The sequence below is a fragment of the Scomber scombrus genome, chromosome 8 (assembly GCF_963691925.1).
Source record: "Scomber scombrus chromosome 8, fScoSco1.1, whole genome shotgun sequence".
Taxonomy (NCBI): domain Eukaryota; kingdom Metazoa; phylum Chordata; class Actinopteri; order Scombriformes; family Scombridae; genus Scomber; species Scomber scombrus.
Window position 1 is genome coordinate 6,998,117 of NC_084977.1, and position 21,925 is coordinate 7,020,041.

Sequence of the window (21,925 nt, forward strand, 5' to 3'; positions counted from 1 at the left end):
TTTCAACTCTGATATTAAATGACTGGTAGGAAGAAAGGCAGGGGTTCCATCAGTTTAGTACAGTGGCTCTCAAGTTTTTGTCACATAAAGGACCCCTAAACTGACATAAATCAGACCACCAACACCCACTTGATAAGATTTTGTCCTGGGTGGCTGTTTAGATTTTTGCTTAAATTACAGAAATGTATGATACCTATGACCAAAATAGTCATACATTCTGTTGTTGTATTACTTCTAGATGCTGCTTTAGTATATTATGTAATATAACATAAGACCAATTTGTACACCGCTGGAAAGTAATCCCATAGTGTTTATGAGACGCTTTATTACATGTTTCACCTCGCAGTAATGGCCACACACCGTTCAGTTAATGAGCAACTTGAAGTTCACTGTTCACACCTGAAAACAGTGAGCGCACCTGTGGCTCCCCCATGTGGCTATACGCAGTAACTGCACCGTTTTCCGGCGCTGAGATACACGCATGTGAAACATCATCAACACGAGACGAACCACTACCAGACACCAGCAGCAATAATGGTGAGAAATCAACTTCAAATTATGTATTTGTTTGTAGTATATATGCAATGCTATATAAACATCCAGTGATACGTTGACTTCCTCCTCACTCAGCGTCTTTCTGCCGGTGTGTGTGTGTGCTGGCTCTCTGCAGCATGTATCCACAGTTAGCTCGCTGCTAACTCAACGTTACCGTGTCGTTTTGTTTTTCAGCTTTTCTACTCATTTTTCAAGTCGCTGGTGGGGAAGGATGTGGTGGTGGAGCTCAAAAACGACTTGAGGTTGGTTTTGTTCGACTAAACCTCGATTTAGTGTCTGTGTTTGCTGTATTTGCCGCTGCGTTGTTTGTAGCATCGAGGCTGACTGATAGTAACGCTAACGCTAGCTACCGGGGCTCATTAATGCACGCTACTGTGAACCAGAGAAAAGCAATGCACATGTATTACAACATGTCATTTAATAAGCCCGTTTCTGTGTAGGTGTTAAAACTGCTCACTGTCAATTTCACAAAGGCAATATTAATTGTAGGCCTGTTGTGAAAACGATGCTAAAGTTAGCATTGAGGGTTAAAGTTAGCTGAAACATAAATGATGATATGTAACAGCTGATTCTCCGTTTTTTAATCACTTGCACTAATGATAAATTGTCAGGTATCGTAGCAAAAAAGCCTTAACGTGGTCTAAACCCACTTTCAGATTTGTGAAACCTATATTCTGCTTATGAAACCTGAAAAAGGACGATTTTACTGATAGTAGTGAAATTGGCCTTATCTCATTTTTCACAATTATAATACAGGTTTCACAAATGAAAGTGGGTTTAAATAGCGTTATGGCTGTTTGCTATGGTGTCTAACATTATTCCATACATGAAAGTGGGAAAAAAACTGACAGTCAGCCATTCAATATCAATGTTTGTTTCCCTTTTAAGGGGTCCTATTATTCATTTCCTTATTTTTAGTCATCATTTTATAATGGCAGATCTTCATGTTATGTGTCCAAAGTCTCAAATAATGACGTGAAAGTATGTAGAAATAAATCCTTATTACACAGCAGTGCAAAGTAAAATAAGCAGTATACCTGTTGGTGTTTCCTGTTAATCTGCAGCTCTGGGTCAAACAACAACGTCATCATCATCATCATCATCCTTCTGGCTTTTTCTGTTTGTACTATTCCTCCCTGCAGTATTTTTAATCCATCAGCTGAACAAAGAGTTTTAAATATGTGTATGTTGTGTCGATTGTTTTTTTTTTTGTAGCTCAGTTAGTCTATTGAAGCTCAGTTAATTCAATGAGGAACACGTTTCATTTCCTGTATATTCTTCACAATAAAAGTGTCCCATTGTTTAGTCATTTAAAGATTTCTTTATTATGAAGAAGTAAAGCAAGAAATGTATCAGCGGTAACTCAACACAACTCGACCCTCAGCAGGCCCATTGCCTGTTAGAGACAGAAGTTGGGCTGAGTGGCTGCATAAAGGACAGGTATAAGATAAATGAGGAATAAAAATGTAGATCTGGGAATTAGCATAACGGATCCCCTTTAATGTCCCTCTTCACCCTGAAGTAGAAGCTAATATCAGCATTGCGTGGTTAGATAATGTATCCTTGTTCTTGTCCACCCACTTAACCCTCAGACCAGTGGTTTATTTAACTCCATTTAATGTTTACATGTATAAGGATAGGATGTCCATCAAAACGTGTAATAACTTTTGCCCCACCATCCTTTTCTGTGCAGCATCTGTGGAACACTTCATTCTGTTGATCAGGTTGGTTGAATGAACTTGCTTCTTTTTTTTTTTTTTTCAAGAAAAAATCCTCTCTTGATATTTTTTTAGATGATGAATTCTGACTTCTCGCTCTTTTCTGTGTTTCAGTACCTGAACATCAAGCTCACAGACATCAGCGTCACAGATCCAGAAAAATATCCACACATGGTAGGTTCATTCATAATCAGCCAACTTACATAATATCATACAGATTGTACATTGTGTATCAGTTATTTAAAACTAACCCTAACCCCTTACATCTTGATGGTGATTGTGTTTAAGAGTTTGCGTCTTGCTTTGATTTCTTTCAGCTGTCTGTAAAAAACTGTTTCATCCGTGGATCTGTGGTCCGATACGTTCAGCTTCCTGCAGATGAAGTGGACACTCAGCTACTACAAGACGCCGCACGAAAAGAAGCAATGCAGCAGAAGCAGTGATTCACCTGTAGGATGGGGTTTAGTCCAGGGGTGGGATAGGGGGGGGTTGGTGTGGGACTTTTGTGACGCTGAATAATGAGTAGTTTAAGTTTTGAGTGGATTTCCTTTTAAAAATGATAAGTTTCAACAGTTTGTGCTGCTCGTGTCATTAAGCAGTATCGGTCGTTAGCTTGCACTCTTTCACAGAGGCTTTAATAGCATTCCTAAAATTGGTAATCAATAATTTGTAATACGTTATTATTGGAAATGTTTACCTCACAGGCCATAAATGAGTCTTCATTTGATAGTCTTTTGTTTAAAGGAAATAGCACAACTTAATACAATTTAGAGCTCAGAGGTGAAGATCAGTTGTAATGTTTATGTTGGATATCAACAGGCACTGGCCCTTTTCTTTAAAAAAAAACAATGTCTTTGACTGGGTTTTTTTTTTTTTTTTTTTTTTACACCACATAAAAATAAAAAAAGGTATTTTATTTATATTTTGATGTCTTTTGTAATAGTTTTTTTGTAGTTTGTTAAAAGCGATTGGAGAGTTTAGTCCGGCTGTTAAACTGCTGAGAGAAATTGATTTAACTTTATTGCCCAGAGCTGTGATCATGGAAGAAAGATTTATTTTTGTGACTGCATTTATGGGAAATAAAAGTTAAAATCCCATGGCCTCATTGTGCTAGTCATCCAAATCAGGATATTGAGATGACTTGAAATACATGAGATTGTAGCGCAGACATGACAGCATGTCGTTACAGATTCACTGCAAAATATGGTAGTAAAATAAGAGACATGGAGCCACCAGGTTATTCAAACAATCCCCTGCACATTATACTCTTCATACTTGCGACAGGTATTTGTCTTAACTATTGTACTCAGTTTTCTGCTGTATCCTTCAGTTTCCTTGTAGTATGATTTAAAGCAAGACTTTAGGACTTTTAAAAGAAGAAATAACACATTCTAACTCTTACAAAGTCAGTCCTAAGCAATAAAAACCCACCTTTGTTCAGTTCATTTCACTCAGGGCCTTTGCTGATGGAGCCTATTTGGTGTGGTATGACCCGGTAGCTTATGCTGGTAAATGTTAGCAAACTTTAGCTAGATATTGCAATGTAACTGACATTATTGAGTCAGTTTGCTGACTTCATGAGTCCTTTCTCCTCATACTACTGTTGCACCATTTTATTTTTTTTAACCATTTACTGAAAACTTACCATTATCCCATAATTGTCACTTATGTCAGCAATGGCTGTTATTTAGCAAAGAATACAGAGTTTAACTTAAGTGTTCTCTCGCAAAGAAGTGAAGGCGTGGTGGACAATTAAATGGGCAGCAGCCTTTTTTTTAAGGAGCTGATTTTTGTACAATTGATAAGAGTATTTGAGTAACATTATGACAGTTCGACCAGTAATCATATCAGAAGCTGAAGCCATATGTAACATTTTCTTATAAAGACATTAGAAATATTTAGTGTTTTTGCAGTATTAGAAAATATTAAGTAAGGTGGTGCAGTTTTCTGTGATTTAGTTATGATCAACGCCAAGGGAAATAGCTAGTGTATTATTTGCACATACTGTAGTTACCTTTCAAGTATAAGCGTATATGATGGTATGCTTATTTAAAAGCTGTATGTTCTATATTTGACCTACAAACTATATATGTGTCTACCATAATGGATAAACTGTGAGCCCGTAAATTCAACTTTGCATGCAACAAACTCACCGACAAATCAAGAGTCAACTCCAATGTTAATACATAGAAATCCAATACCTTTATTTTACATTCATACATCTATAACATTGTACAATAATTTTAATGCAGTTAAAAAAGCCCAATCCAAAAACAAGTCCTGAATATTTACAATGATGAAGTTGCATGTTTTTAAGGTTGGTAACAAGCATTTAAAAATATATATACATACACACACATACACACACACTCACTCAGGGATTTAGGACTAGTGGTGTCCTTGAGTTGTACCTTAATAGAGCTGTGCTGAATGGAGAGGAATTCAGTCACCATAGAGAAAGGCACATTGAATACACAGTGTATGTACAAACAAAACCAAGAAAAAAAAAAAAAAAAAGGTCTCAACACTTACACAAGTAGGATCTGTAACAATGACCAAAACTGTAAACCTTCACTTATGAAAAACAGATGAACAAAAAACAAAAGTCACATCTATACAAATACGTTTGAAGCAAAATATTTTCTTGGTCATAACAAAGCAGTACCTTGAAATGCATTTCAACACTTAGTCGTAGATTGGCTCTGCCCGCAGAGAGCAATCCCACAGATATAATTACACAATATGTCACAATATTTATGCAGTTGCCCACTTCGTGTACACCGACAACTGGCAACAGTAAAGAGTACCTCATGCATATCCTCATCAGACAGCAGCAGTCATCTGATATGTTTTAGACAAAACCCAATTACAATGTCTTTTTTTTTTTTTTTTTCCTTTCACATGAATATGGCAACTTGACATGGTGCAACATGTACGTACATCTACATAAAAATGTATAGACAATTCTATACAGCCGCAAATCCCGTTATCTTAAAATATATGTACCACCCGTCAATCAAAATTTTCAATACTTTCAGAAAAGTAAGTTCTCTGATACAAAATACTGTATTTTCAAAAAACTGATTGTTTACATTCCATCCTTCTCAACAAAATAAAGCTTTATATACGTACCTTCAAAGCTTAGAAACACTCCCAACATACTGTGTGTATATATATATCTATATATAGATATATATATACACACACACACACTATATATATATTTATATCTATTTGGAAACAATAAAGTGACTAAGATGCCATATGTGGCTCTACGTTCACATGTAGTGGAAACCCGTTTAGAATGGCATACACAGCCAATTTATTTGTCTAATGAACACAGTGTGGCACTACAATTTTGGATGATTGTACAAGTTGGGGGGTATTTAAATGCCAAGGTCAAGATTGCCTCTGTCAAAAATGATTCCTTTCTTAAAACTCAGCATGCTTTCGTCAAGTCAGTGGGCATGTCAGCTGTGGACATACGGTATTGGATCTTTGTGTTAGTGATGGCGCCGTGCTTCTGCCGGAGATGCAACCGTAGCTGACTCTTGTGGCGGAAGTGCAAGTTGCATTTCTCACACTGGAAAGGAAACAAAAGCGGCGCAACATTAATTTAGAAGCATTACGCAGTGCTTTGATTTCTCAAAACCTGATTACCATTTTGTAACTTCTTGAGAAGCGGCGCATCGACTTACATGGTAGGGCTTTTCTCCTGTGTGTATGCGCAGGTGACTCTTCAGCGTCTGCAGGTGACGGAAGCGTGTCCCGCAGATCTCACAGGGATATGGCTTCTCGCCCGTGTGGATCAAAACGTGGGCACGGAGATGAGCAACCTTAAATCCGAATAAAAAGAAAATCAGCTCGATCCAAACAATCACAGATGAAACCGCTTTCATGTCGATGCAAAGTGTTATCATGGAAAGAGAGCGCATTGTAAATCTTCAATCCACATGCACGCTTTGATGAAACTTTTCATACTACATGTATTGTTATTCATTGTATAGAAGCAAGAAACACCCTCAAGGATGTTCTTCACTGTAATTACGGGTGCTTCTGTAAAGCTGAAAATAACAATACCCAACCATAATTACAGTTCAGTTCAGTTCAGAGTTGAGTATTAGTGCTATTAGCCCATACATGAAAGCAAGAGAAAATGTTCATTGTTACCTGTACAAAACGAGCTCCACATGTCTCACATTTGTATGGCTTCTCTCCTGAGTGGATGCGAGTGTGAGTCTTGAGGTTAGCTGGTCGGTTAAACTGAGCACCACAGATATTACAGCGATACGGCTTCTCTCCTGCAAAGAAAGGAAAATCAAAGAAAAGCTCTTGAGAATAAAAGAGTGGAGTAGCAGGCAATAAATTCATCTCAGGGATGGAGAAAAAATCAATGTAAATGGCAGCTCGCTCGTCTACCTGTGTGAACGGTCTTGTGGCTGGCGAGGTTGCCTTTGTAGCGGAACGCAGCCTGGCAGCGGTCACACTTGTATGGCTTGTCGCTGTGTACCTGGAGCATGTGTTGTTTCAGCGCTTCGTCGTCGGCAAACTTGGAGTCACATTCGTTACAGAAGAATGTACCGTTCTCTGTTCAGAAAGGAATCAGGATAAAAGTTAACCTCTGGTTCTAAATAATAAACAATGACTTTTTATTTATTTATTTATTTTTTACATCTAATATCAGTCTTTTGCTTTCAGGATAAACTCACCACAACTGGAGTCTGAGTATTCTGAATGCATCTCTGACATGTCTTCTGCTAGACGGGACCTGGAGGTGTTGGCGCAGACCTCTGAGTGCTGTGGTGACTGAGAGCCGCAAGTTGAGCAGTTGCGGCGGTTCAGGTAGTGTGGAGGATGACTGTCGCCATTCCTCAGAGACCCCTCAAGTGCACTATGGACAAAGCACAAACACTTCAAGTCAGATGTAAAGAAACACTTCAAGCTCCTTAATTAATTGCAGTGGAAGTCCAAAATGAAGGACAGTAAATTTCAAGACATAACGATGATAATGTACTATCACATTTTGGAGGTTTACTGGATTATTAAAAAAAAGGCGAATTGGGCATAAAATCCTCCAATCAATCTTCCAACTTTATCTAACATTTCTGCCAGTGTGTCAGACATATTTTATAGAGGAGATAAAGTGAAGAGTCACATATCACACTTTGATTTTTCAGCAAGAAATACAGCAGTGTATTTGGAAAACGAGCCCTCACCTGTTAATGATGTTGTTGAGACGACTAGCCTGTGGTACGGGTAGATCCTCGCTGTGATCGTTGCTCTTGCTCGTTGTTTGTGGGTCCAGGTTCTCAGAGTCACTGGGGTGGAGGTACGGTGGCAGGCCGAGTCGCTGAGGCGAACGCAGCCCGGGATCCCTCAGCCCCACCTCGTCTTCCTTGGCGCTCTGATTCATGACGATGAACTTGTACTTCTTCCAGTTGCGGGCTTTGGGGTCCTGAGCACCTGCTGGGGCTTGTGCTCCGGCGGCTTGGGACAGGCCAGCGTTCTTGCTACTGCTGGATTCTGTTGGGGAGTTTGGCTGGCAGTCTGATTTGAGGGGGCTCTGCGGGCTGCTCATGAGGCTCTTGCGTCCAGTGGAGGAGATTCCCAGCGGGTAGTGCTGGTGGATCAGGTCTTCCTCTGCCTGAGGAACGTGCTCTTTGCCCGAGTCTTTCTGGTGCTCGAAGGTCAACACGGGGAATGCACGCTTTCTTGTACCGAGACCGAAAGACTGGCTGATCCCCTCGTGGCTTTCTTTTCTCATCTCATCGTCTCTCCCTACCTCCCTGGCAGCGTAGGCGGTGGAGTGAATAATGCTGGAGGAGCTGGTGCCAACCGCCCTGGAGTATTCTGCCCTGATGGTGTTGGCGCTGTCATGTGGAGAACAATGCTTGTGATGGATACCGCTCTTCGAGAGGTCAGCAAAAGCGTTTTTGGCATCAGTCAGCTTGCAGAGAGGGAAAGGGAATCCTGGCATAGGAAACTGCCCGTAGAGATGGTAGTTGCTGGGGGTGCTGACCCCGTTGAACATGTTTGAACCGTAGGGCCTCCCATCCCTGAATGGAGCCACGCGGCTGTGCAAACTGTCAACAACATCATGGGGCCGGTAAGCATGGACATCCTGAGGTAAAACTAACGGACTGACCAAAAACTCATCTCTGGGCAGTTTAGCAGGATCACTGTGGAGGGAAGGAGAAAGTTAAAACACATGCAGGCGCTCATGATGGATTTATACTGAGCTGTGCTGCAACAGTCTTCTACCAACCTGGATTTGATGAATCTGTGGCAGGTGTCCACAACATGGTCCATCTGCAAGTAGATGGCTGTGTTCATGATTGCCATTATCAGACTCTCCTTTAGTGTGAGACGGGAGGTGTACATAAACTCCAGCAGGATGGCAAAGCCCTCCGGGTCCACCTTTGGGTCCAGACTGATAGCATTAAGGTTGCACTTGTGGGAGTCAGTAAAGATGGTGTAAAACAGCCCACTGCAGTCATGAAGAAGAAATACAGACAGAACACACAAAGATCAGTCACTTCACCTTCAAACAGCAACTGAAAATTGAGCTCATGCATCTTGGCTTGAAGAACACACACCTGCAAGCCATGAGAACGGTCTTGTGTGCACGAAACTGCTGTCTGTTAACCAAGATAGTGACATCTGTGAGAATATCTCTGCTACGCAGCCGATTCAGGTTGAGCAGGACATCACTTGCATGGCGTGTGAATTGTATGCAGCTGTCTGCTGCGCAAGCCATTTTGTCAAGTTCTGCAAACAGAAAGAAACATACAGATTATTTCACAAAGAAGTGTCTCACTGGGTTAATCTACTGATGTGCCTCAGATTGCCGCTGCTGTGTTTCGAGGCTGAAGTGCAGGTAATCTATAAGTAAAGTAACAGGGATGAAGCTATTTATGATCCTCAAAAAGCTCTTTACTGATGAGTGAGAAACACATACAGCTACTCCGCCAGTAGGAGGCGCCATTTATTAAATAAACACTGTCTAGACATTTAAATGTCTACCTTTGGAGTAATTTCTCCCCACTCACTTTCTCTCTTTATGAACCACTGGTTGACAGGTTAATGTTACAAATTAAGTTATTATATTTGGATGAAGGAAAAATTATAGCACATGCTTACTGACAGGAACAGACAAAAGTAAGCATGATATAATTCTGTAATAACAGTCTTATTTACATGTTTTTAATCATGCAAACATACACAAATAATTACTTTGGTAGACATTGACTGATGATTAAAATTATTTAAATCATAAACATTATTAGGAGTAGCCTACTGACCATGATTTTGAACTATTTTGTCGGTTTTATTGTTCATAAATCAAATTGATAAGACTATAAACTGTCTCTCGGAGTTCAATGCGACGGAGAAAAGTTTAGTCTGTGTTCAGCACGCCGGTGTCGGATTTTTTCTAACACTTTAGTTCGAACAGCCTGATAAAATAAGTGCGACAAACAAGCAGCTGACTTTTCACTGCAAACTTTTTCTTGTCACACAATTAACATCCACATTTCCAGCGCAGGATGGCCTGGCCACCACTGAATATTACAAGTGACACTTTTATTCACTCGCTATGAAAGAAAACAGTGTGTTTGTGAAGCCCAGCTGCGCTTTGTGTTCGCTCGTGTCTGCCAATATGCTATTAAGCGTTTGTAGGTCAGTGAAAACTAACATTTCATTAACTCCACACACACACACACACACACACACACAACTGCTCTTATAACACGGGCGCCGATATTTGACAACATCTTTAACTCTGTGTCAAAACCTGATGTCTGAAAATAGACCCGAGAGAAGAGTACAGCCAACATAGATTGATGTCCCCTGATCTAAAACTAGTGTATTATGACCTCGTCAGTCACAAACAAACAACAATTAAAACAAAATGAACTGCATCACTACTTCAGAGAATATAATATAATATAATATGGATTATAACAATAATCTATCAGTCAGGCTGAAACTTTTTTTTATTTTATTTTAGTGTGTGATTCAAATTCAAATAACTGCACACAGATTTATGACAGCCTACAAAGATTAATTCCTAATGAGAATTTATTTTCTTTTTTTTTATTCCCACACTCACCCACATACATACACACACACATGGTTTAATTCTAGCAGCTCCTGAGAACAAATACTGTCTAACCGAAACTCTCAGGGCCGTGACAGAAATGAGGCAACACTTTGCAGGAAAGCTAAAGGCAACCCTCCAACTTCATGTAGTTAGGTAGGCTTTGCTTATCATGCAGTGTCACAGTGGAAAACAACACACAAGTTGGTGCGACGACGTGTCTTGTTGCCTCTACCGCGGAAAAAAAACACACACACACACACACACACACACATCCTTCAACACTAATATTTCCGCTACAATGTTACAGTAACAGAAGGGTTTGTTCGGCGCAGCCCTTTTGCGCTCCATTAGAGCAAATTACCGCCGTTACAAAAAAAAAATACCCTGAACCTGAGGCTGCCATGCTGACAGCAAAGTTGGTCTGACAAGCACGCACAAGCCGCCGTCACACTGTTTGTTGACACTGGGCTGTTTCATGTACAAAGTGGCGTTAAAGCAGAGCGCGTTTACAGTCAATATATATCCACCCGAGCACCACCGACTATTACTAAGCGGGCTCTGGGAAACAGCATTTACAACGCTAAGAAATATCACCATTTTCTTCAGTGTGGTTATCTAACTGGAGCGTTCTAACTAACAGCGTTACAACACGACTGAGTGTCAGCGAGGCACGGGGGTAGCCGCTGTCTGAGCCCAGCCTGTCACCACCGCTGCCGCTCCACAGTCTCTCAACCTGCCAGGCAGCAGCAGCAGCACCACCACCACACACACAGAGTCACACAGCCCCGTCTTCACACACTTAAAACGGCAAAAAAAAAAATGGACACACAAGCTACGTCTAAAAACACCAGCAATACACAGCAGATAACAACTTCGCGCCAAATTAGAAGAGAAAAAAAAGGAATTTAAAAAATCACCTGGTAGCGCTTTCCTAGAAACTTCTTGCATCACCACTTCTAAGAACCCCAGTTCTAAGAATCAGACGAGCTCAATTCTCGGAATTTGAGCCTGAGACCGTACCACTTTCCCGAGGCAGGGGAGACACGTTTTCTCCCCTCGTGGTGATAACAACTTATTTATAAAGTGGTTATTTCAGTTTTTATTACACATAACGGTTTTTACAGTCAACACTTCAGCAATGCAATTTTTTAAAGAGTGCTAAAAGTCGTATTATCTTATAAAATAATGCTAGAAATGGTTTATTAGTGGTATAATCCCCCCTTGCTTTTGGTTGAGTCCACAGTCACAGGACGTCGAGGCTGCTACGTCACCAGTTCCTTAAACCCAGCCCCCGATATTCTCAGAACTAATTTATATTCCATGACTTAAGCAATGTGTCGCTGCGCTGCCTCCCGTCGCATTTAACACACAGACCTTACATGTTCAGCACACAGACAGACATCTTAATTAGGCCCATGCGGACAGGTCGATGTGACAGCCCTTTACTTTTCATTCTTTTTCTTTCTTTCTTTCTTTTCTTTTTTTTAAAGCCACATTTCCTGCAGGTACTGACTTCATAGATGGAGAATGCTGCGAATCGCCATCGGGGGGTTTGTTGCAAAAAAAAAAAAAAAGAAGGAACGCTTTAATAGATTTATTATTCACATGTCTATAGGCAGTCAGTTGAGCGTGTTATCGTGTGGATGCGAATGCTTTAGCGGAGTTGGTTTCCCAGTCTATCAATGCATGCTTGGATTGGCATTTGGCTGGCTGATAGTGAGTTTTTAAATGTCCTCATGTGGTTTTATATACAGTCGCTTTATAGCTGCTATTGCGTTAAAATCATGCTTTTGGTTGACGGTTGATGAAGCAGAATTTTGCACCTTAACCTGCGATTTACAGTAGGCTTTATTAACTTCATCATAACAGAAAACTTGTTGCATGAAAGTGAGCGCACCATTATTTAAAAACAGGAGCAGAGAGAATGCAATCAGCCCTTTATTATCATTTAAAAGCTGTAATATGGCTTTGTTGTGCAGTAATGGTAAGATGCATTGGTAATGTTATGGTGCTTTTTTGGTACATTATTATATGTCTGTGCAGTTTATATCCTCCTCAAACACTCAAACTTTCTCCCACATGAAAGGCAGAATCTTGTTTTTGATTGGCTATCTAATTAATTTTGATCTCTAATTAATTTGAACCAGGGTGCCTAGTGAAATTGCCCATGTCAGGTGATGTGCAACACTTCCACAACCAAAACATGGCTCATTGAGATGCAAAGCGGAAAAACATTTCCTGGAAAATGAAGTGAATTCATCGCTGTGATTTCCTCTCTTTCCTATTTAATATAAGGCATGTGTACTCCCTGTTGCGTCATTTCAAGAGATGGGCAAGAATAAACAGAAACTGTTTTATTGTTGTTGTTTTTTTTCTCCCACTTCTCAGTTTACTAGTTTTTCTTTGTGTTCTTTGAGTCTGAAATGCATCACAGGCCGGGGCTTTGTATGAAATGACTAAAACAAAGAGGCAGAAGTTGAGCTGCTGTGTGGTTTGTTTCAACCTTGCATGAAGCATAGAGATGTGGGCCGGTGTGAATTTACCGTCATTTATGTCTTTTTTTTAAACTGATTTAATAGCTTTGGATGCTCTGTTAGGGGTTGTGTGTGATGGTATCTGAAAGTTGTAGCCTATTAATTTCATGAGATGTAGGCAAGCACTTACTGTCAGTGACTCACCTTGGAAACTTTGTTTGTGGTGATTCCAAACCACGGATTCCCCTTCTTTTCTCATCCCGTTCACTCCTTGGCACAAAAAGAGCATTTGCTGGGCTGAGAAAAGATGACAAAGTTTGTAAATTTATTAGTATACATATTAATCTCTTCTAAAAAATGTATAATTTATCTTCAGTTGTAATATTACAAGTTAACACAGAGGACTTCTAGTTAGGTTTGGTGGCACAATATGAGTTCAATATTTAAATGCTGAGGTTGACATGAACATCAGTGAGCAAACACTGAGTGAAGCACGAGCTTAGATCATTAAAGTTATCAGCAGAATATCTTATATTCAAACATAGAGCCATGCCTTGTGGATTTCTATTATATTTTGTGAACGTGTCTACATTTGAGCTTTAAAAGCCTCCCTCCTTCTCCTCTTCATCTCCTCATCCCTCTATATTTTATAAACTCTGTGAGGCCAATCTTGTAAATTTCTTATAATCTAGTGTAAAAGTGTAAAATACATTTTCAGCTCTTGAAGAACTGATCGCTCTCGATTTTTCATGTCCTAATTTTTTTTTTTTTTGCAAGACCCATTTTGAAAAAGCCTTTTAATTAGATGAAACAAAAAAAAAAAAAAAAAGATTTGACACTGACGTTATTACACAATAATTACCACATGATGTTTAATTGACATGGACGTTTGAGCAGCTGGTTACCTTTGTCACTCAGTGTACAACAGACTGTGTTACAGGCATCCTACTGAATCACATGCAGCGCCTTTCTTTTTTTCTTTTTCTTTTTCTTTTTTAACCCTTTTGGTGACGAAACACTCCGCTGTAATGTAACTGTCTTTTCCCTGTGGATTGCCCAAGCATCCGCCCATCTGGATCCGGCATCCCACTAAAAAAACACTCCAGGTGTTCACAAACCATTGGGAGGGGAGGAAAGAAAAAAAGAAAAAAACCTCTCCAAAATAATTAAGACACACGCTTTTACAGCAATCTCCGATTCAGCACTGCCAAATAAAGACTATCTTGAGCTCCAAACAAAGAGCAGCGTCAACTTTATTTCAATCCACTTGGGGGATGTTTAAGGCGCTCCAGCACAGTTATGCATAATGCACGGCCATAAACCATCCAGGAGTTAGGAGAGAGATGTGTAATTTACCAAGGCCCCATGCTGTGCCCAGCTATAGAAGGATGAGATAATTACTGCAAATCCTTGGCAAAGTTTTACTCAACCAATTCCTAGCAAAAATAAATGACCCACTTACAGAGGACAGAGAAAAAGAGCAGGATACCTGATCAATATCCACATTTTTAAACTAATAAAATGACTCTTATTGTACGCTGTCAGTTCATTGTATCGGTTAACCCTTTAGGATATAAAAGTAAACAACGGGCTGTGACGTTCAAGCCTCAGTCTCTTTGTCTATAAGTGACATGCTGTTCAAAACAAATCACATCCAGAGCAGGTTGTGACAGTGATTCAAGCCTGCCCAGCCAGTAACAGCTGCTGCGCATGAAAAAGAATCTTGTACTCTTCTGACACAGTGTGAAACATCTCTAAGCAGTATCATTGCCTACACTTGGTGCATGATAGGTCATTGAATAGAAATGCCCACTGACAAAAGCCCGAGGCCCGGAGGTTGCCTCACTTTTTTTTTCATAAACTGCGCACTTTTGTCTCGTTTCACAGCAAATTTCTGCCAACTTCAGTGTTCATTGTCAGCAAAGATGTGAGTGTGGAGTTTTGTTCTGAGAGGCATGATGCAACCAAGCTGTAACACCAAACAGATAATGCTGTTAGCTACAGAGGTCTTTTTAGTTCCTTTCTTTAAAAGAATTTCTTTTTATATTGTTGAGTTTCACTTTTTTTAACTCCATGCATCCCAGAAGCATTTTTTTTTCTTGCTTTGTCCACAACAAAGTTGCGCTTTGTCAAACACCATCATCACAGCCGCAGCTCCAAATTGTTATAGTGCTGCGCGTCAATAAAAAGGTTTGTTTTTCTAGTCTTATTGTATGTATTTATAATTTTTCCTTGATCATCTGTTTGAGAAGATCATTGAAAACATATGACATGCATAATTTATGCCGTCAGTTAAAGAGCATGAGGTGTAATAAATAGATGCTGTGGAAAATTCACTGATGTCACATCAAAAGATTTTCTGTGCAGGTAATGATGAGCACACTATACTTGGATGCATGCCTCTTGCTTTTTTAATTAACAGACACTTTTTTTTTTACTGACGTGAAATCATGTCTGCTTGCAACAGTTCTGCTGCGTGTCGTTGTGCTAACACACTCCAGGTTGAAAGTTGTCTTTCATCCCATTGACAAGGTTAAACACACACACACACACACACACACACAGAGGAAGATTACCGGCAGTAGAATATAAAAGAGATAACGATTTTGCAGCGATTCACACTTACCTAAAAGGAGTTCCCTGATTATATAGGCTGTTACTAATATTATAGTGAATATGAACATTATTGCAGTCTATTCAGAGGGTTTTCCTCTTCTTTAATACTTAATTGCGTGCAAGACCTTTTGAAAAAAAAGGTTTTCCATGTATTGTACTGCAGCAACAGCCGAAAAAGTTTTTTACTTCTAGTGGTCAGTAACGAGGCTCCGTGGACATAAAAGCTTTATCAGTTATTTCAAAAAGAAAATATACACACACTCACAAACACACACACACACACACACACACACACACGCACAAACTTTGGAGTAAGTTTTTTGTGTGTATGTGGGGATAACCTTGAGTTCATTCAGCTTGCCTGTGCACGCTACATGCTAAGGTTATGGTATGAGCAGAGGCGTGTTAGTGGGCTAGAATTCCAATTTAGTCAAATCAAAGCATGTAGATTCAGGACTTTCTCAAGGCCAGCTGAGAGGAGCCAGGAATGCAGCCTGCCGAGTCGAACTTGATGGAATTTTCCACGCATACCACAAACAGTCCCTTGCCAGTGTGCCATCTGCTGGATGATGGGTCAGTTACTTCCACAACACATGGGGATATATAGCACGAGAGTGCAATAATAGTTACCATCCTTACAAATCTTAAGAATCTTGAGTGTTTGCTTTCCCTTCCTTTTTTCTCTCACATGCCCAGGGCTGCAAATGCGGGAGTTCCAAGAGCACATGAGGAGGAGTTGTTAAATTTGGGACAACTTCTGCACAGATTAGTTTCAAAGCCTTGGTATGTGTCTCTACATGGATTCAGGCTTTTGACAGAAGTATCCATTCTCAGTGGCGAGGAGCCATAGCACAGAGATCTAAATGGTAAACAAGTGGGTCTTATTTCTTTGCACCACCCTCAATAATGATCCAGTAAGAATCATCTGTCTGAATCAACCCCCTTTCCCACACTGCTGTCACAACACCTATTAGTTAGTATCAAGCTGTAGATCCTGATGTTCTGGCTGTGTGTTTGGAAATATCACAAAGCTCCTTCCTCCTATCGTAGCATTTTTATTTAGTCTTTGACAGACAAATAGGGGTGGCTCTGGTTAGCTGGTAGCTCAACTGTTGTGGTAAAAGGATATTTACATATTTGTGTTTAGGAGAAAGATACTCATCCAAACAGACATTTTTGTACTATAAATAAAGTAAAAATTAAAAAAAACAATTAAATTATAATAAAAATACATTTATTGTCACAATTATCAGTAAACTACCTGCTTAAATAAGGCTGAATTCACAGTACACCTTTAGCTACCACTGAGAGCATGGAAGCTAGTTAGCAGAGAAATGAACATAGTTAGCTTAAAAGTAGGCCTTCAGACAAATAGTTGTAAACTAAATAATTATTCATTAGCTATCATTAGTTAAATGTGAGGGATTTAAATGGTTGAAATAAATGGCTAAAAGTAAACAATGGTAGATGAGAGAGTTAGCTAAAGGTAGCCTAATGGATTGTCTAAACTCGTGAAATAATTAGCTAAACCCAACTCGTTATTTTCTAATTTACTGTTAATATTTTTTTCTTTCTGAAAGGAGGAATAACTGTTTTTGGAGACAGATTAGCACATTCCTTTAGCCTCAGAGCCTTTGAGTGGGCTGCATTTTGCTAGCAGTGGTGTTGAAGAATAAGAGCATCATAATTTGGCCTCTAAATTGACTAATATTGACATTTTCAGTTAAGTTTTTTAGCTGTTCAGTGTGCTGCAATTCAATTGTATGAAGACATTTAAATATCCATGTTCTGCAGTGTTGCTTAACATCCACGTCAACATGAACATACTGTAAAGGGCGGTGTTGATGTAGGGTTACGTCAGACAAAGACATGTTGGGAACCGCCGCTGTACGCTACAGGTTGTATCAACGTAAAACACCTGCGTAGACGTTAAACAGGTGTTTTTGGCATTTAACACTGTGATTGGACATAATTGGGACATTGTCCAGCTCTTTGGTGACAAACCACAAAAACACAAACACACTTTTCTCAAAAAACTGCATCCAGTAATTTTAATAGTCTCAGATTACCTCTCAGTGAATATAAACAGAGCTTTGTGCAAAAGCACAGCACACAAACTGTGAAGATTTCATTTCAAGCTTGCTATTTGCACTGTTTAGGCAACACAGGTAACATTTCTACTGTATTTCCACTGTACCCGTGGCATCTTCCATTGTCAACAAGTTTATGGTGACTTGTCTCATAAAGGCTTACAGTTGCTAAACCAGTTTGAGTTCTTTGTTTTGTAGTATTTATAATACTGATAGTCTGGTATGTCAGTGAAGAATATCTTTAGTTTGTAGAGATTGCTTTCATAGAGACGCAGTCACAACAGTGTTTTTGTGTTTTGTTGTTGGGGATTCAGCTCTTGTGTCATTCTATCAGTTAACTGTTACAGCTCTCTCTCTCTTTTTGCTGTTCCTCTCTCTTGCCCCTGAACTCCCTCTGTCATGCTGTGGCCCAATTTTGATTTGAACTATGTCAAATTCTCCTGTGATACATTTCTCCTGCTGCCAGGTCAGAGTAGATACCTCCATCTGATGCCAGCTGCTGATATTAGTTTATACAGGGCTGGTTAAGTGGGAACTAAACATACCAGCTCCAGGTCACAGGTCAGCAAGAATCATGCACAAAGCAAAATATGTATTTAGAGCTGCAGCAGTGGATGTGACTGCTGTCTCTATTGCTGCTTTTGTATTATAAAAATCTTAAAATAAATGTAATCTTGACATTGAAACACAGGAGGTAATGTCCACTGCAGTTACAGCATAAAACTGTCTTCAAATATTTCAAATATCCTCAAACAGTGGCTCTAGATGAGCTTCCCTAATTTCATTTCATGAGAGGAAATCTGGCATTAGCCCCTGTGTATATTTTAGAAAATCCATCTGCATCAAACGTTCACAGCCTCCATTAGTTTATAGGTGTATTTTCATGTCAGCTTCTTTTTCTTTTTTTTATGTGGTCTCCTCCAGCCAAAGCAGTAAATGGATTTAAATCCAACATGGAAACATGGGATTGGCGAGGATGAAAGCAATCCCACCAAGCCCCAGAAGTCAACTGCTTTACCCAAAAAAAAAATCAAAAATCAAAAAAAAAAAAATCCCCAAACCCTTAAACTCTGGCAACTGACGTGGAATCAAGAAGAGGTCATTTTTCCATTTTTAATGAATTTGCAAATATAAAAAAGGCTATACCCATCAAATATTAAAGTTACATGTACATATTTAAATTGTTAATCTACAGGCAAAGAATAAATGTCATTAAAAAAAAATAAAAATGAAATGTGATCATTCTCAATCACTGTATCTAGTTAAAACAAACTGCACTACTTTTGTTTAAAATCTATCTTTTTTTGTTTGATTTTTCATATGAGACAATCTTTTTTTGTAAGCGCCTACGCCCTTACTCCAGCTAATAAATAAAGCTAGACAGTGCTTTCTTCTTCAAAATTCTGGAAAACCTCCCACTGTTTATATTTGCTAGAAACAAATCAACTCTCATAACCATCAAGCCTCATTAGTCTGCATTTATGCAAGATTGAAGATGAAGATATGAAGATACTTTGGATTTTAATGTATTCTTACTAACGTATTGTAGTTTAACAGCTACCGTATTCCTCTGAGCTTTCATTAAAAGTAGCATCCAGCCCAGGAAATGTCAGGTGGAAGTGGTGATGCACGAGAGCGAGAGTGACAAATCCCGTGCTCGACACAGTTCGCGTTAACAGTTCGACATCATCTGATGCAAAATGTTGCGCTTTGCATGCACGGGACCACATAGAATTGTTGATGGTATCTCATGCAAATTTAACAGAAAATCAAACAACCAAATTTCACAAAATATCGTCACCTTAGTATAAATTCATACATTCATAAAGGGTTCAGTGAGCTCATATGTTACTGCTTAAAAGTCTTTTAAACCTATAATCTGTAAGTATCTGTAATGTAGACATAACTGTATCAATACTTGCATTAAAATCAAAAGTGAATCTCTCTTAAATCGCTCAGATTCAATCTTTGCTCAAGCTAAATGTCTAATTTACATGTTTTTACATAGTGCAGATAAACCTAAAGGACATTATTTATTGCATTCAGTGCTTTCATTTGATTATCAGATGTCAGTTGTTTTATCAAGACCTGCAGCAACTTACTTACAGTATGTGCTTTAAAGTTGCTTTGCATGCTTACTCTTGTTAAAGCTTTGAGAGCTGAGGTGTTGATTTGACCTCAGAGATTAGCTAACCATCGCATATGCTGTATGGAAATATACAGATGAGGTAGAAGATTGTCTTCTGCTGACACTCCTCAGCACAGACTTTCCCACAGTCTTTGTTTTCAACTAAGCATATGACTACAATGAGAAGGGAAACTGATGTGTTCAGATTTATTTGTCTTATCTCAATTAAAATTTCATATAATACAGCTGCTTTGTCTCTCCACACAGTTTGCATTTTAATACAGGTCATCGCCCCGAAGCATAATGTAATACAACAGAATGTAGAAAACCATAACAAATATTATCAACATTAACAAAAAGTGCTTTTGGATAGGAGTATAATTCTTGGAAATAAACAAATGTATCATTAGTTGACATTATGCACTTTATAACCTTTCCTGAGAATGTTGTCCTTATACATGACAGTACAAGACAAGCATGTGTAATACAATGATGCAAAAACTTTCCCAAATTTTTATTTTCATTTCAACTTTTTATTTCATTTAAGGTTTGCCAAGAAGTCCTTCTGTGTTGCAACAATTCTCTGCTCCACATTCATTTATCTTTACCATCGCTGAGTTGATATATTGTCATTTTAACTTGCTCTGATGTTGAGAAACAGACGAAAGAAGTCTTACCTTTTTTCTGCTGGAAGGAGTGAGGCATGATGGGATCTGTAGTGGGAATCGAGCGGTAGTGCAGAACCTTGAATTCAAAGCTGTGAGCCCAGTTCAGGAAGCGAAGGGGCCTCTGCAGTGGCTCCAAAAGTCTTTTCAGCGCTGCCAGTCACTGAGATCAATCAACTTTTTCTACCTGACGAAGGTAAGCTCCGGAGCACAGCGGAAAAAACAAGCCGCCTCACTGTTTTCACCAGAGTTTTATTTCTTTTTCTGGCAAGTAGCTAGATGATCCAGGATGCAAAAATTTGACTGGTGCCAGTGCCTCCCCCTGAGTGGCAGCTAAAGCTGGAAGGAGGAAACAGTCTTCAGTGCAAAAGGGCACCGAATTTGTGTGTCGTAGTGGCGGAGCAGCTGTGGTGAATCCTCTGTCTGTCGTTGTTGAGCAGGATGGGAAAGCTTCTGGAAAAGCGGCACAGCAGCCGGGATGAAGTGAGTCAAGTCGACTGAGCACGCTTCATGTTAGTGAAACGGTCCACAGGGCATCTCTGGCTCTCTGAGCTGATAGGCCGCCTGCACTCTAGCGTTCATTGATTGTAGCACTCAGTCGCTCCACTTTTCCACGAATGCTAAAACCGTGGGGCAGGCTCAGTTTTTTTTGGGAAAAAAAAGAAGAGATTAAACAGCCTGTAAAATAATCCCAGTTTTTCTATATATAATTCATTTGAATGAAGAGTCTAAAATCCCATTAAGCCACAGGAACACAAACCAAAGACTAGCAGTGCCTCTAATGTGGAAGAACTCTTGGAGCTCAGGCCATCTGCCAGATCAGAGTTTTTCATATACAGCTATGACACATTGTTTTATAAACAGAGCTTTTATACAACAAACATTTCAGTGTCCCGGAGCATTAATCTACCTAAGCTTATCTCAATCCATGGAACTAGATATTGCTCTTTATAACTTGTCTAGTAGAGGGGGTGTTATTACATCACACCAGCTGTCACTTCAACCTGGCACAGCCAATAGGAAGGTCAGTATTGTGGCTGCTGGAGAGGAAATTAGGGAGGCAAATCCTGAAAACAGTGAAGCAACATTTTGGGAAAAAGAATGCTTATATTACTTTTACATGAGTGGGGTTTTTTTTTAAACAGCATGTGCAAATATTAAATAATTAGTAGAAAGTTGCATGCAACCAGTTCATCTTTATTGTTCTTGGTTGCAAAGCAATCAAGCGCATAGAATATGTTGTGCACATGAGTCCATAGTGTTAATGTAAAAGCAATTTGCAGATTGCAGTGTATCAGTGTGTAATCATTCTTGACACCTGATGTTGAACTCAGATTAAATGAATACACATGCTGTCTGTGCAGATAAGCTCACCTCAGCGGCTAAGAACTCCCAAAGCTCTCGCTATTAACGGCGTTACACGCTGCACGGTTTTTACTGTGTCAGCACCAGGCGCTGGGTTGCTTATAAGTGCTGTCATCATTACGGGAGAAGAAGACGTGAACATGTCAGAGCGTGCACTAGTACAAGAAGGAATACACATTATAGAGAAAAATGAGATATAGATGGCTGTTTGAC

The 21,925-nt window shown here is 39.5% G+C and overlaps 2 protein-coding genes across 2 annotated transcripts; one reads left to right on the forward strand and one right to left on the reverse strand.

The window, feature by feature from the left end:
* The first annotated feature begins 474 nt into the window (after positions 1-474).
* Positions 475-3,175, forward strand: smx5. Its single transcript, XM_062424308.1, has 5 exons — positions 475-537; positions 730-797; positions 2,249-2,279; positions 2,388-2,447; positions 2,591-3,175. The coding sequence occupies exons 1-5, from the start codon at positions 535-537 to the stop codon at positions 2,714-2,716; spliced, it is 288 nt and encodes a 95-aa protein (XP_062280292.1). The 5' UTR covers positions 475-534; the 3' UTR covers positions 2,717-3,175.
* A 1,277-nt stretch (positions 3,176-4,452) lies between these two features.
* bcl6aa (BCL6A transcription repressor a) lies at positions 4,453-11,329 on the reverse strand. The gene is made up of 9 exons (XM_062424680.1): positions 11,292-11,329; positions 8,870-9,041; positions 8,539-8,760; positions 7,490-8,452; positions 6,983-7,164; positions 6,693-6,860; positions 6,444-6,574; positions 5,972-6,109; positions 4,453-5,856 (listed from the first exon to the last, which is right to left on the reverse strand). Exons 1-9 carry the CDS (start codon positions 11,320-11,322, stop codon positions 5,713-5,715), a joined length of 2,151 nt encoding a protein of 716 aa, XP_062280664.1. The 5' UTR covers positions 11,323-11,329; the 3' UTR covers positions 4,453-5,712.
* Positions 11,330-21,925: the final 10,596 nt, after the last annotated feature.

Coding starts and splice junctions, on each gene's coding strand:
- bcl6aa (XM_062424680.1), bottom strand. CDS start 11,322: ATGCAAGAAGTTTCTAGGAAAGCGCTACCAG. Junction 6,575..6,692: donor CCACAAGACCGTTCACACAG/GTAGACGAGCGA, acceptor CTTTCTTTGCAG/GAGAGAAGCCGTATCGCTGT. Junction 5,857..5,971: donor CAGGAGAAAAGCCCTACCAT/GTAAGTCGATGC, acceptor TTTCCTTTCCAG/TGTGAGAAATGCAACTTGCA.
- smx5 (XM_062424308.1), top strand. Junction 798..2,248: donor GAGCTCAAAAACGACTTGAG/GTTGGTTTTGTT, acceptor TTTTCTGTGCAG/CATCTGTGGAACACTTCATT. Junction 2,280..2,387: donor CACTTCATTCTGTTGATCAG/GTTGGTTGAATG, acceptor TCTGTGTTTCAG/TACCTGAACATCAAGCTCAC.